General features: G+C 36.8%; 1 protein-coding gene across 3 annotated transcripts in view; it reads left to right on the top strand.

The window, feature by feature from the left end:
* Positions 1–15,305, top strand: part of CPEB4 (cytoplasmic polyadenylation element binding protein 4) — a 62,508-nt gene that overhangs the window by 41,375 nt on the left and 5,828 nt on the right. For 2 of the 3 annotated variants that reach the window (XM_046666008.1, XM_046666007.1), the window contains 5 exons: positions 5,121–5,294; positions 10,407–10,496; positions 10,856–10,974; positions 12,334–12,448; positions 13,815–13,996. In XM_046666008.1, the coding sequence (XP_046521964.1) occupies positions 5,121–5,294; positions 10,407–10,496; positions 10,856–10,974; positions 12,334–12,448; positions 13,815–13,996 (680 nt within the window). Of the gene's footprint in view, positions 1–3,395; positions 3,420–5,120; positions 5,295–10,406; positions 10,497–10,855; positions 10,975–12,333; positions 12,449–13,814; positions 13,997–15,305 lie in introns of all 3 variants that reach the window. The other variant, XM_046666006.1, reaches the window with a different exon arrangement.

The raw sequence follows: 15,305 nt of genomic DNA, 5'->3' as shown, positions 1-15,305 counted from the left end.
ATAAGTACCAAGAAGAAAACCAAAAAGGAACCATTAACGAATATAGTAATACAGTGTACACAATAATAATAAATTTAATAGTACAGAAAGGGGTAAAACAAGAAGTGGAATCCTTTCTTTCCCCATCCCAGTTCCTCTCCCCAAAGTTTCTTGTGGTTGTTTCTAGAAAAAAGATATATGCATCTTCCCACATATCTACTTATATTTTCTTTATTTTTAAATTACCCAATAAGAATCATATAATACATACTTAGACACCTTATGCAAACTACATCTTCGAGAGCTTTAGTGTCAGCCACAACGTGTGCTGTAGTTTTAAAACAACTGCATACTACGTATTTCTTCTTATGAGTATCACTGTTGTGACTACTTTGTTTCTTTTTTAACTATAATGAATGTTAGAACAAATGAGAAAAAGATACCGTTTAAGAGATAAATAATATTTTCATTTTTATAATGAAATATATATATATATAATGTATATTGAAAAAAACATGAGTCTTTCTGTACCTTCTTTGCAAGTCTGGCATCCCAGACTAATGGACTATTTACTAGGGGGGGAATTTAATGATGAATATAGGGCATTTTTAAGCAATTCTGTAAAGACATTTTGGAAATAAAGTATTTATCAATAGATCTAACAACAACATGCATCCAGAAGTTATAAAAACTTACAGCCATAATGTTTCCTGCCCTTTTAGAGCATTGTTGAATCATGTCAGTACTGAACATTTAATTAGTGAGGACTTTTATAAATCAAAACTAAGAAATAAAAATAAAAGTAGGTAAACTTTATGTAAATAGTATTCATTTTAACTCTGATGGACACTAGAAGATTTTTATTCAATAATAGCATGCATTTTTTAAATCTTTTAGAAATGTACTCTTTGGTAATTAAAGAAATGTTCTAAGCAGAGCTTATTTCATCTGACTTAGCTAGAAGTTTTCCAAAACGTAAATTTCTTTAAACATATTTGAAGTGATTTTGTTTTTACTTGCCACTTCCTGGGATGTTTGAGAAACATCAAGTAATATGCAACACTTAATAATCATGAGTTGGAAATCTGTCTGACATTTTCCTCAGGAAAATGGTGAGGATCTGTGTTACAAGTATTTCATGATAATATGTTTGCACCAAGTATAATTTGAAATAGATGAGAAAGGGTGCTTAGTATGTCTTTCATACATGGGATGAAGTGGCACCATTTACCATTCTGTTGATATGGGTTCTGGTTACATAGGTGTGTTAATGTTATGGAAATTCATTGAACTATACACTTAGGATTTGTGTGCTTTCCTGTATATATGTCATATGTCAAAATCTACATTCACAATAATGTATAGTATTAACAGTATTATAGTAAGTGGAAATCAAAAATTTAAACATTTCCATTTTCTGTGCTCCAGAATGTCATTGTTTTTATTTTTTGGGTACTAATTGATATTAATTTCCCTGTTTGATTGGGCAGTTTTTATAGTTATAAGCATTCTACACCTATAACCTATTTTCCCTTAATGTGGGATAATGTTTCTAAATAGTTTTCAGAATTTAATCTCAGACTTTAACCATGAATTCTTTTCTATCACCAGCTTAATTTTGTGGCACAAAATCAAAGTTTGAAAGTACACATTTGAAGACTTTGAGAGTATTTGATTTTTACTTTTGATCTATAGCCTTTACTCTTCCTGAAACTATATTTATTTTTGAAATAATGGAAGCTATGAGAGTTTTTATGTTAATTTTATAGCTTTTAAAAGCCTACTCTTTTCAGATATCTGTTTTCTCGGAGGTTCAAGCAGCATCAACTTTTTAAGATTGATAGAAGCAAGATTGTCAAAGCATTCGTGTCCCTGGACTCCCTTGTTTTTGAAGCAGTTCTATGAATAGAATGTTCTTAAGCATCTGCTTTTGTGGTATCTTTGTCTTCCTAACTTTTGTCAGGCTGACAGAAAATACCTTTCCCTTCCCCACACTTAAGACCTAGTAAAGTGGAAACCTGACAGCTGAAGGAGATTTTATGTTGTTTTTAATCCATTTGCCCAAGTACTTTGGTGAGATCCAATGTTATCTAGTAATGGTAGAAATGTAGTTTGGTATCAGATGTAATTTCATTTTGGGAAATACGCACACAGTACTTCTAAATTATATTTATAACTCAGTAATAACTGAGTTGTGCTTATTTAGCATTAATCTAGGGGGCTAAGAATTAAAACCCTGACCAGATTTTGTAATGATTTCTTAAAGATGCTATACCTTCTAATTTGAAAACCAATCCCAGCTTTCTCTTTAAACCGAATCTCCAGCCACGATCCCACTTGTTCTGTATGCTTCTGTTCTGGGCACGTTTCCGTGAACATTACAGCACCCATTTGCGCTGTTCCCAGGCCTGTAGTGCCTCTTCTCTGTTCTTTCTTTAAGGTCCATCTCTCATGCCACCTCTTCCTCCCCTGCCTCTTGAATCAGAACCCGTTGCTCCTCCTCCTCTGTTTCTGTTGCAGCTAACACATAACTATTCTAGCAATAGGCATGCTGCGTTATCATTATTTGCTTATACGGCCATGTAGTCAGGGCCATGTGCTATTTATCCATGGTGCCTAACAAGATCAGGCATTCAAGAAATGTTTGTTGAATAGAATTCAGGTATTTGGACAATCTGGGCTTATAAGTGCCAGTTTGTTTCAGGGAAGATTGTTTTCTCAAATGTCTCCTGATTTAAATTTATACTGCCATTTTCTGAGTATTCAGGGAAATATATATAATTATATAAGTTTATTATATACTTTCCTCTTCTTCTTAGCTGCAGCCTACTTGGTGATAAAATGCCAAACCTTCTACTTTTCAACATTTGGGACATAATGGAAGATTTGATTAGGGACAAGATACCTTTGGCTAAACGCAAGTTTTATAAATTGCCTAAAGATTTGTTATGATATTCTTTATTAGGGATTAATTGAGAGATAGTATAAAATTACTGTTTATCCTGTAGTGGTGAAAAAGCCATGAATTAAATTTTGCAGTAGTTATTGAATCACTAGTTAGCAGAGAATGGTGAGAGAAAATAAGACTAATGTGGTGGTAGTTGTTTTAGATCATGTTATATAACATACTCCCTTAGTTTCATACTAGTTTGGACCTAGGGTTATATTACAGCAAAAAACTTCCCTTAAAACAACTAAGATTCAGTACAGTCTACAGTATCCCTGAAGAAGTTAACAAAAAGAAGGAAAGAAAGAATGCATTAAATTGACCTCTCACCATCCAAATTATTTATTTTTGAGGCAAAATTATATATAGCCAAATTTCTTCAATTTCGGAAGCTGGTAGATGAAATCACAGTTGATTATTTTGACAATGTTTGAAAGGTTGTTTTTTTTTTTTCTCATTTGACATGCAGCAAGGACATATGGGCGCAGGAGAGGTAACATTATTGTTTCTAACTTTTGAATGTTATCAGTTTTATTTGGAGAGGACCCAAGCTGGCTCAGTTTCTAACCCTTTTGGGGAAAGGGGTGGGGGGCATGATCCCTACATACTTTATGTGTGATAGTTAACGTTATAGACATTCTAATTTGAAGGAGTCAGAACGGTGGGATAATCTCCCTATATTATATTATAAACTCATTTATACCTGAGGATTTGTTTCCTTTTTTCCTTTCTGAAAAGTAAATTTCTTAGGAGAAAAAAATTAAGAATTTGTAGAAAGGAAAATATGAATCTGACTGGTCTCAAAATACCTGATTACAACATATTGGAGGTTCAGTTATACTTGAATACCTTATGTCTCCTTTTAAAAATTGTCAGCAAAATATATTTGGTTTAAAATGAGATTAGGCAAATGAATGACTAATCCTGTAAATTTCAAACATTGGGGGAAAAAGCTCTAGAAATTTTAGAGAATTTCTAAGAATCATTTCCTAGAGGTGCCTGAATAAACCTTGTTTTTGCCTCCTGTAGTACTTTTGCCTTTTTACAAGAAAGTAAGTTAGACAGTCAAATAGCGCAGCTTTATACTGTAAGTGATTTTTGAAGATGATTCAGGAAATAACCTCCAATTTTACAGTTGTTTTTATCTTCATTATATAACTCTTTTAAGCTGTGGTTTTATAGGATAAATTGGTAACAAATATACTGTTATCATTTGTGTTTAGTAATGAAAGTTGAAAGAAAGACAAGTGTGGCAACAAAAGGACAGTGGAATGTTTCAATAAAGGAAGAACACTGAAGATGCATGTCTGTGGGATCCATTAACAAATTCCCTATGTAGTACCTAGAAGTAAATTGGCAGTCTGAAAAGTGACAAGACGGTGCTTGAGAGATTCTGCAGTTATTTGTGTCTCTGTGTTTTGCTTATGATTTAAAAGTTCGTATTTTGCTCTCAGTTAAATATGGGAAGAATATTAACTACATTGGCATCTCTGGTCTTTTCTGCTTATATATTCTATATGATATGATTTGCAAACCACAAACTTAATGACTTGTTTTTAGAATTAAATAGCACCTGTAGCAGCTGATAAGTACTCAACTAAAAGAACATAGATTTTCAACATGCCCCCAAATCTTAAATTCTATGAAACTAGACAGTGAATTTGGATAACAGCATTAAATGGATTTTGATTATATCCCATTAGTTAAGGTAAACTAAGCTGAGTGCTCAATTTAAAAATTGACTTGTTCGTTTTGAGGACCTTCTTAGAGGCTAATTGTGCAGGCTATATTATTCGATGTTTTAAGGGAATTTAAGTGATCTAACATCTGATAGTCCATTTAATACTTAGTGTACGTGTCTAGGTTGCCAATGGCCCAAGGGCCCTGCCAAGGCAGTGTGCTGCCAACTGCTTTCAAAAGAGTGTTCTCTCCTACTGTACTTCCATTGTACCTCACTGAAGTTTCTGGATCCCAGTGGGATAGTTGAGCAGCCCTCTGTTTAACCATGTGCTTTCTCCTGAGTCAATTAGACCTTTAAGGTGATGGAAATTCAAGAGCATATCTAAGTGATCCTATTCAGTGAGAAAAGTGAAAGCAGCAATTTTATTGCATCTGCTATTTTCCTTGTTTTTGTGTGAGATAACTAGTGGCAAGGAACATTTTCTGTTAGCTTTTTTCCTGCTTTCTGTTCCAGGTCAGTCTTCACTGTTTCCAATGGAAGATGGATTCTTGGATGATGGCCGTGGGGATCAACCTCTTCATAGTGGCCTGGGTTCACCTCACTGCTTCACTCACCAGAATGGAGAAAGAGTGGAACGATATTCTCGCAAGGTGTTTGTGGGTGGATTACCTCCTGACATCGATGAAGGTATATTTAGAAAGCACTGTTTATAGCACCGTGCCCAGACTGTGGCACATAGTAGATAGACAGCTCATAGATAGTGGTTGCTTTTATTATAACAACAATCTTATCTGCTCCTGGTGTTCAGTTTTTTGTTTTTTGGATTTTTTTTTTTGAGCAAGATTAGCCCTGAGCTAACATCTGCTACCAATCCTCTTTTTGCTGAGGAAGATTGACCCTGTGCCCATCTTCCTCTATTTTTCTCTGTGGGATGGCTGCCAAAGCATGGCTTGATAAGCGATGCATAGGTCTGCGCCTGGGATTGGAACCATGAACCCTGGGCCACCAAAGTGGAGCACGCGAACTTATCTGCTGTGCCACCGGGCTGGCCCCTCCAGGTGTTCAGTTTTGGTTGCATTGTTCTCTTGTCATATCTTCCTATCATAGCATGTAAGATTAGTTCACAGAAGGAAGAGGAGCAGGACTTGGGGAACCCACTGAAGCAAGTGATTGGACTAAGTGAAAAAGAGAAAATGTCACTGGGAAAACTTCTCAAGGGTTCTATTGTGGGCAAAGATAGATGCTAACTACGTTTTTGTCTTGTTTGCTGCCTTGGCCAAATTCACTTATGTATTTTCCTATTTCTTTCCTGCCTTTTTTCAGTGCTCTGTAAGTGTAATTGTTTAAAAGCTTAAAATCTTATATTAAGCATGAACTTTTGAAAAGTATTGCCTACAATTTTAGGGGATCTTAAGAGTTCTATCACTTTGTGAGTATTTTTTCACTTCGCAAAATTTACATGCTTTCTAAATTCCACGCCCTCTTCTTAGGCTCGTTTACAATAGTAAGCAAGATAGGAAGTCCCTGCTCTCATAGAGTTTACGTTCTAGTGGGGGAAGGCGGATTAAAAAACGTGGTGTAAACAGGCAAGAAAATATTAGAGAAGCAGTGCTGCAAACGGAGTGATGTGATAGACGACGCAGGGAGTCTTCTTAGAGTAGATGGTTGAGGACATCCGCTGAGGAAGTGGTGTTTGAGCTGAGACCTGAACAAGGAGCCAGCCGTGCGAAGCTTTGGAGGGCTAGTTGTCCAGTAATAGTTTATTCATCTGTGGGTCTAAGTCACTCTAATAAAAATCAACATATCAGACCATATAGCAACCATATACTCCTGGGTTGCTGTTTTCCGTAATCTCTTTTTCGTTAGTTTCCTGAGTGGAACTGGAAATAAACTAATTAATGTTATGGAGAATAGAAGAGTTTTCTCTAAAAATCTATAAAGTCTAATAATAAAGTTTAATAACTTCCTATTTAGACTGAAATTAACCTTATCGAGCCACTACATTTCCTTAAGATTATCAGTCTTTTGGAATGTTGAGACAAAAATGGTTTCAAAAAGCCAAAGATTGAAGTCAACACAGGATGTTTTTGTCTATGGTAAAATGTCTTGAAGAAAGCTGTGCTGCAGTTTCAGGCTAGACTGAATCAATGTCCATCCTGTCCGCAGAGGGCATAGCTTGTGTTCAAACTGTTAGTCCTGGGCTGACCATCTGATCACAATGTTGTCCACTCTAGTAAGCTCCTGGGTGTGGTCTTCTCTTTTCTTTAGCTGGAATCCTCATTTTCCTTAGTATTTTGTATTCTAGGGTTTTTGATGCTTTAAAGTCAAATCTTCAGCATTCCTGAGCCTCAACTGGTCTTTGATGAGTAAATTACATGCTTACATACGAAAGGAGAAGACTGAATTTTATCTGACCTTGCATGAGATAAACTCCTTCTCTGGCCTAGATAGTCTGTATCTTTTTGGAAAATTACTGATCACTCTTAAATGTACAATTCCTAAAATTCTTAGAGGCTGGGTAAATTTGACCAGCTCGGCAAAGCAGAAGTGGTTAGATGGAGCAAAATTAACGGGAATTGCGTTAGTCATCTTGCCTTATCCTTAAGACCAACTATGTTGATAAGTCAGTAGCAATTTAGGTAGGCAGTCCTTTCTACTGTAATGTAAAATATGTATTCCTGTAGAACATTGTGTTCTGTAGAATTGTGCGCTAAAAATTACAGAGTTTATGGGAAAAATAGAGTTAGAGGCAGATCTTTTAGAACCTAATGAACTTTGTACCAGAAGCACTAACAAAAAGAGAGTTAGTACCTTGGAAATAACTTGGACAGTTCAGGCAAGTAGCTCAGCATGGTTAGAAGCTGCCACAAGGAATGCTGAAAATGCACAAAACCAACAGAGTGGAAATGCTGGTCTGTGAGCTTGGAGGCAAGGCGGGTGGAAGTGGACCCCTGAGCACCTGAGGAAATGTAACCTCTCAGGAGATAAGAGCCCTCCAAGGTTGGGAGGACATGTCTTTGGCGAAAGAGCCCTGGTCACTGTGCTCATTTTTGGTTTTCTTATAAGAGAGCTGAGAGGGCTCTTGCCTGCACATCAGACAAGCTGGGGGTTTTTCCTTTCCTGATAAGGGTTATAATTTTGTTCCCACTATGGTAGCTCACCATTTGTGAACCATACAACTTCCAGGTTACACTGACATCATTCCACTATTTAAAAATCTCACATGAACTAAATGGCACTACAGAAAGCAGATCATAGCAGGACACACTGTTTCACAATCTGGAGGAGACAAAAACAGTTCTCCCACACTGGAATTTAAGCATCTTCCCCATCTCACTTTCTGTTCCTCTATTCTGCACTGCTCCCAGATCTTACTTACACGTTACTTACTTACTCTTTCCAGGGATTCCTTGGAAATTGATTTTCCTATAGTTTACTCATTAGTTGTCCAAATGTATAACACAGTATCATTTAAATTATTGGTAAAATACGATCAGATCTTCCCTGCCTATCCTATCCTGTGTGTCCTTCCTTTCCCATCCTCACGAGACTCAGAGATATTGGCGTCCAAGGAAGTGGATTGGCGAGGGGGAATAGGGTGTCAATGGAGGGTGTGTGTGTAGGTATGTCTGTGGAAGGGGCCTGCTCCGAGGCTTCAGCAGCAGTGTGTGTGATGTTCAGTAAATTAGGGCAACAAGGGCTGGGCTGCAGAGGCGGAAGGTACAGGAGTCCCCCAGGGTAGCTGAAGATTGCTGACATTGAACAAGTAAATAAACACAGACAGTCCCTGACTTATGATGGTTCAACTTACAATTTTTCGTCTTTACGATGGTGCGAAAGTAATACGCATTCAGTAGAAACTGTACTTTGAATTTTGGATTTTGATCTTTTCCTGGGCTAGCAATATGTGATCTGATCCCCTCTGGTGATGCTGGGCAGCAGCAGCGAGCACAGCGCCCAGTCAGCCCCGCGATCACAAGGGTAAACCACCAATACACTTACACCCTTTCGATACCCACACACCCATTCTGTTTGTCACTCTCAGTACAGTAGTCAATAAATTACATGAGATATTCAGTACTTTATTATAAAATAGGCTTTGTATTAGATGATTTTTCCCAACTGCAGGCTAATCTAAGTGTTTTGAGCACACTTAAAGTAGGCTAGGCTAAGCTATGATGTTTGTTAGGTTAGGTGTACTAAATACATTTTCAACTTACAGTAGTTTCAACTTACGATGCATTTATTGGGACATAACCCCATCGTTAGTTAAAGAAGATCTGTATTTTGAGGCTAATGGGAGCTAACTTTCTCACAGTGAGAGGAGAATTTACAAACATGACAAGGGGGAGGGCTAGAAAAAACATGAAATGTTAGAGTAGAATTGGAAGTATCAATATGAACTCACTTTTATAAACATACACACAGCGAAATAGTTATGTGTATATTCATGTATTTCCTAGCTTTGTCCACTGAGAACACTTGGAAATAATAAATATCCACTAGCAATGAGCATATGGATTACCCAAGTCTTAGTTCTAAATATCTTATGTCACTGAAAGGAAATAGGACTTCTTGAAAAAAAAAAAAAATGGCTGATTCTATGGCTAGGGCAGAGAAAGAACAAGATGAAAGCCTGGAGTATCTTCTTGGGTCAGAAAGTATTGAAGTGCTTAAAGAATGATGAGGATAGGTCAGAAGGACATGGGAACTCCCACTGGCCGAATTAGGGACAATTTGGTGGATAAATTTATCAAAATAAATAAGGAGAGAATCAGATTACAACTCATTGAATAAAAGGTCTATACTGATGTAATGAATAAATACATGACTAAATGAATGGGAGAGAAGGGAAGACTCTTCCTTATTGTATAGTACTAACTAATAGATGTGGAAGAAATGACGGAAGTAGATAATCACCATTTCACAACTATCATTGTAGCAGTTGATATAGGCAGGAGTCTTCAATGGATGCCAAGGCTAAGGAGGGAACAGGATATTGATGGATAACACAATATCCCACTACAAAATACTAATCAAATACAAAGGGAAAAATGGTTTCTTTTTGGTAGAGAAACCAGGCAGATACCAACTTGATGAGGTGATCTAAATTAAGATGCTAGTAGTAGGACAGGATGACATGGCATATTATGGCAATATTCCTCTTTAGAGTGCATAGCATGAGTCTGGTCATGCGGAAACAGAGTACGGACCAAGGCTGAGAGTCATCCTACAGAATGAATGGCCTGTCAAAGACGTAAAAGACAGGAAAGAATGAGGAGCTGTGCCAAACTGAAGAAGGCTGCTGCCCTAGGGACATGACAACTAAATGTCACATGTGTTCTGAATAGGATTCTGGATCAGAAAGAGAAAAAGAGACGCTGTTGGGATAGTTTGAAATTTGGATGGAGTCTGTGAATTGGGCGGTAGTAGTGTATCAATGTTGATTTCCTGATTGGGAAGTTTATATAGTGGCACATAAGGAAGTGACCTTGCCTTGAACAGGCAACAACAGTTAGTTGTGTTTTGGGGTCACAGAGTGTCGTGTCAGAAAACGATGGTAGATAGATAGATAGACTCATGCACACATACCGATAGGAGGAGGAAGGGGAAGAGAGAAGGAGGAGGGGGAAGCAAATGTGCACAATCTTATCAGTTGGGAACTCTGGATGATGGGGATACAGGAGTTCTTTGCACTGTTCTTGTAAATAGTAGATGTAAACTTTTTTTTTAAAAAAAAACTACTTCTAAAAAATAATCATAAAAATATTAATCTACTTTTTTGCTGTTATTCATTAGATGAGATCACAGCTAGTTTTCGTCGCTTTGGCCCTTTGATTGTGGATTGGCCTCATAAAGCAGAGAGCAAATCCTATTTTCCTCCTAAAGGTAATTCTCAAGATTCAAGATTCAATATACATGTATAATTTATCCTTATATTGTTTAATATTTAGCCTTTTCATAAATGTTTACCTTCATTATAAAATTTTCTATTGTTAAACTTTTATTTTCCCAAATGCATCTTTAAAATTTCTGCCTAATATATGCTTTCAATTCAGATACTCTAAAAAATGTTTCAAGATAGCAAAATGAACTTAATGTTGATATGATCAGACTTTGGGTAGGAATATAAAGTTTTCATTTTTTACTTCCTTTTCCTTTCCTTAGTTTTAGTTTATGCTTCCTTTCTCTTGAAGAATGACAAAGAAAAATTAGGAAAACATATGCTTTTTTCCCCTTTTTATCAGGCTATGCATTCCTGCTATTTCAAGATGAAAGCTCTGTTCAGGCTCTCATTGATGCGTGTATTGAAGAAGATGGAAAACTCTACCTGTGTGTGTCAAGTCCCACTATCAAAGATAAGCCAGTAAGTGTAGTCCCGCATGAAAATGGCTTCTTGTTTTTGCCGCCTCCTTTGCTTTGTTTGAAAAACCCACAGATGTCTTGATGTGTCTGTTAATTGACGCATTTGTAAGTAGAATCGAACCAAAATTTTGTTGTTGTCAGGCTCCTAACATTGACATTCTGTATACTTGTGCACATTATTTTGATACCAAATTTTTGGTTAATTAAAATATTGGTAAATCTTTACTATTAGAAGTCTTCACTTGATAATACATTTGATAAAGATAAAGTAGCTGAATTTCCTCTGAATAATAGAACTCAAATCACAAATTTATGTCTTTCTCTTTCTCCCCTCTGTTTGATGAAGATTTTACCCAATTCTATCCTTTAGGATAGAACCAATTTACCCTTCTATCCTGTACATTTCGTGTTGTGTTTTGTTTGTGAAAATGTTTTTCTTTATCATAGAATTTAATCTTTAGGGATGGTAGCAACTGGCCTGTTTTGATGAATCTGGAAAATCAGCAGTTTAATATCACTCAGCCAGCACCTAGTGATGGGGTACAGTGCAGAATAGAGTTGTGAATGGGCTCATTTCAAGCAGTAATTTGTGGAGCTCCCCGTGGTGTCTTGGGGTTGTCATGGAGTTCCTATCACCTAGACTCTTTCTACTTGACTTGTTTATGTTCCCTGCCAGTCCCCATAGGTATTTGAATTTGGTACCTCTGACCTTAAGACTTCGTTGATGTGCGTGTTGGGAATACCCTACTATCAACACATAGCGTTTGGTGTGGGCATTTGTAACAATTAATAAATGCCAACACTTAAAATGAGGTACATGATTCTTGGCTGACTGATCTAATAGACACACTAAATGCTTTACCATAAGTTTACTGTAAATATCAGTAATGTTTTTATTGTGAAATAATGCAACAGACTTGTTAGTGTCAGGAGTAGTTTGCATTTCCTGGACCTAGGATTGGGCACACAATCCTAGTTTAGTTAGCACTGTGTACTAATCAACATCAGCTCCCATGCTAAATTTAAATTATGTAGATAGTGGGGTATTGGGTGGGATAGAGGCCCAAATGAGCTGAAAAACAGCTAATTAGCTTACAGATAATTAAGGACATGTTAGTGATTTGGCTTATAATAGGCAATTAAATTGAACTTTCCATCTTGGTTTAGTTTACTCTTAAAAATAAAATGAAGAGTTCGGATATGCTATTTTTAATTTTTTTCTAATTTCAGAGTTTTATTGATTTGTAATGGTGTGGATTATTGCTTTTAAAAGTAAAATACTCTTTAATAATTTTAAACTTCTTTTCCCCATAAATTGTCTGCATTGAGAATGAGACCTTTTGGTTTGCTTGCTTTCTAGGTACAGATTCGGCCTTGGAATCTCAGTGACAGTGACTTTGTGATGGATGGTTCACAGCCTCTTGACCCACGAAAAACTATATTTGTTGGTGGTGTTCCTCGTCCATTACGAGCTGGTATGATTAAACAAACCAAAAAAGCCCTCTTTATCCTTTAGTGTAAGAAATATGAAGATTTTTCAGGATAAATTCTCCATAAGCATTCGAGTTATTGTCTTAGAATGAGAGTTCTAGAATCAAAGTGTGTGAGTTTGAATTCATGTATTCTGCTCCCAGTTAATAGCTGAATGACCTTGTAAAAATTACTTAATTTCTCTAATTCTCAATTTCCTCATCTTTCAAATGGAATAATAAATATCTACTTTATATAGAGTTGCTGTGAGGATTAAATGAGATAATCAATGCGAAGTGCTTAGTGTAGTATCTCATGTTAATGAGCATCACTCTCATCATCATCCAAAAAGAAATCTCTTCAAGAATAGATTGTGTATTGAGATATTCAGTGTTTGTTTCCATGTCCTCATTTGCTCAACAGCTATTTACTGAGCTCTGAAATATAGTAGGGTTCTCAACAGTGCAGCATGTTTTTAGAGGAGTACTTACAGAAGAAATTACATCCCTAATTTCAAGTAATTTGAGGTCTAAGTATAAGTGAGATAAAGAACATAAACAAGAATGCAGTTTCAAAATTATAACATTTCATAGAGAAGATAGACTCATTATTTCAACTTTTTATATGAAAAATTGACAGTTAGCTAGACTGTGGGGAAAGGTAACAAGGTTTTGATGGAGATAAGCTGGAAGGACCCCCTAAACAAAGAGTCTACGAATCAGTTCTCTAGTGTTCAAATGATTATTTATATGAAGCAATACATTGCTAACTGGTAAATATATGGCGGCAACATGGTACAGAGCAGACAGACCCGGGTGCCCAGCCCAGCACTATCACTTATCTGTTTGTGACCTTTGACAGATTGGTCATCCTCTCCATGCCTCATTTTCCTCGGGGAGTTAGTACCTACTTCATATGGCTGTGAAGATTAAAAGAGAACATATGTAAAACACCCAAAGCTCCTGCTCTTAGTTAAAAGATTAAAGATGAGCATAGTGGACAACTGGTTGTAATAACAAGTTTGATTTTTTTTTTTTTTTGCCTTTTCTCTCCAAGTCCCCCCAGTACATAGTTGTATATTTTAGTTGTGGCTCCTTCTAGTTGTGGCATGTGGGGTGCCGCCTCAGCATGGCCTAACGAGGTGTGCCATGTTCGCGTCCAGGATCTGAACCAGGAAAACCCTGGGCCGCTGAAGCAGAGCATGCGAACTTAACCACTTGGCCATGGGGTCAGCCCCCAACAAGTTTGATTTTAATAATCATTATGATGACGTGAGCTCAGAGTTCGGATGAACAGCTTTTGATGAAACTTTTGGTGAGCCAGATGGATTTTCCCGATTTCAAATATCCCCTCTGCTCCTGTCTTTTTTAGTGGAGCTTGCAATGATAATGGATCGGCTGTATGGAGGTGTGTGCTATGCTGGGATTGACACCGACCCTGAGCTGAAGTACCCAAAAGGAGCTGGGCGAGTCGCATTCTCTAATCAACAGAGTTACATAGCTGCTATCAGTGCCCGCTTTGTTCAGCTGCAGCACGGAGAGATAGATAAACGGGTAAGTCCTAGACTGCATTCTGGAAAGTTCTACAAATGGCCCTCTAATGTGTCATTACCAAGGTTGGAATAGGGGAATTTTATACAACAATAAATTGACAGCAGATAGTTAGACCTATGGGACCAATTAGATGCATGCTCTATAATATATCTAAGAATTTCCTCTGAATTTCTTCTCTCTCTTAATTTTTTGGGTAGCCTAACCAGAACACTATAATCAATTTACTTGAGTCAATTTAATCCTTCCTAAGCTGTCACCTCCATCCATTCATTTATTCAGTTAGTCAATCATTCAATAAATATTTACTAAATCCTTTGTACTATGTTATACTGAGTATACAAACATGAATGCCCTTGAGATCTCCTGACCTTTTTTTTTTTCTCAATCCTGGGACATCATGAATACCTCAACAAGCCCTATTTTCCAAGATACTGTGTAACAAATGTTTGAATAAATTCACTTCTTGGACTGCATGTCTTAGAAATATTTCATTTATAACAGATTAAGTAGAAGAAATCACAATCTTTCTATTTGTAATCTGTCCTACCACCTGAAATTAGGTAGTAATTAGTTTGCATTATTTTCAGCACTTGTTAAATTCCTCTTGGTTTGGATTTATCCTCTGAATCAAAGGCTGGAGAAACCGCAAAGATAGCTCTTTCCTCTGTTTTCTAATGTGTTGTATTTGAAACTGTATGTTCCATTATAAGTCTTGTTTCTTTGCCCTCACAGATTTATTTCTCATCTTTGTGTTTCATGCATTCAACAAATGTTTTAGTGCCCCGGACAAGAAGTCCCGTCCTCAGAAGTTTAGTTCTGGTAGATAGAACTCTATCTTATACCAATACTGCTCAAAGTGTGGCCTGTGAACCGACTGCCAGAGAGCAAAGAGTTTGTTACTGGTTTGTGGTGAGATAGGAATTTACACCAGAATGTGAATCAACTACATTAGTAAGCACAATGTTTAGGTCAGGTGACATTTTTTTTTTCATAGAAAGACCTTGATGAAGGAAGCAGTGTGTTGATTTATATTCTGCTGTCAGTTCCACACGTCACGGCAGACTGGCACGTGTATTAGGACTGACGTAGGTCCCCTACACCCTGAGGCGCTGTGCTCAAAAAAGTTGTGATTGATGGATTGTGTTCAGCTGTTCTCAATTCAAGTTGTAGAAACTATCAAGTCAGTACCTCGTGGCTTACACTTATGTTTCATGTCATGTGTCTTCTATTTTAGTAGCAGTATAAAATTTAAGATCATAGTGGTCATCATACTATACTGTGACTATATGAAAGAGAAAGGTGTAGATTC

This window comes from Equus quagga, chromosome 7 (genome assembly GCF_021613505.1).
Source record: "Equus quagga isolate Etosha38 chromosome 7, UCLA_HA_Equagga_1.0, whole genome shotgun sequence".
Lineage (NCBI taxonomy): Eukaryota > Metazoa > Chordata > Mammalia > Perissodactyla > Equidae > Equus > Equus quagga.
This window is presented reverse-complemented; position numbering and strand designations above follow the sequence as displayed.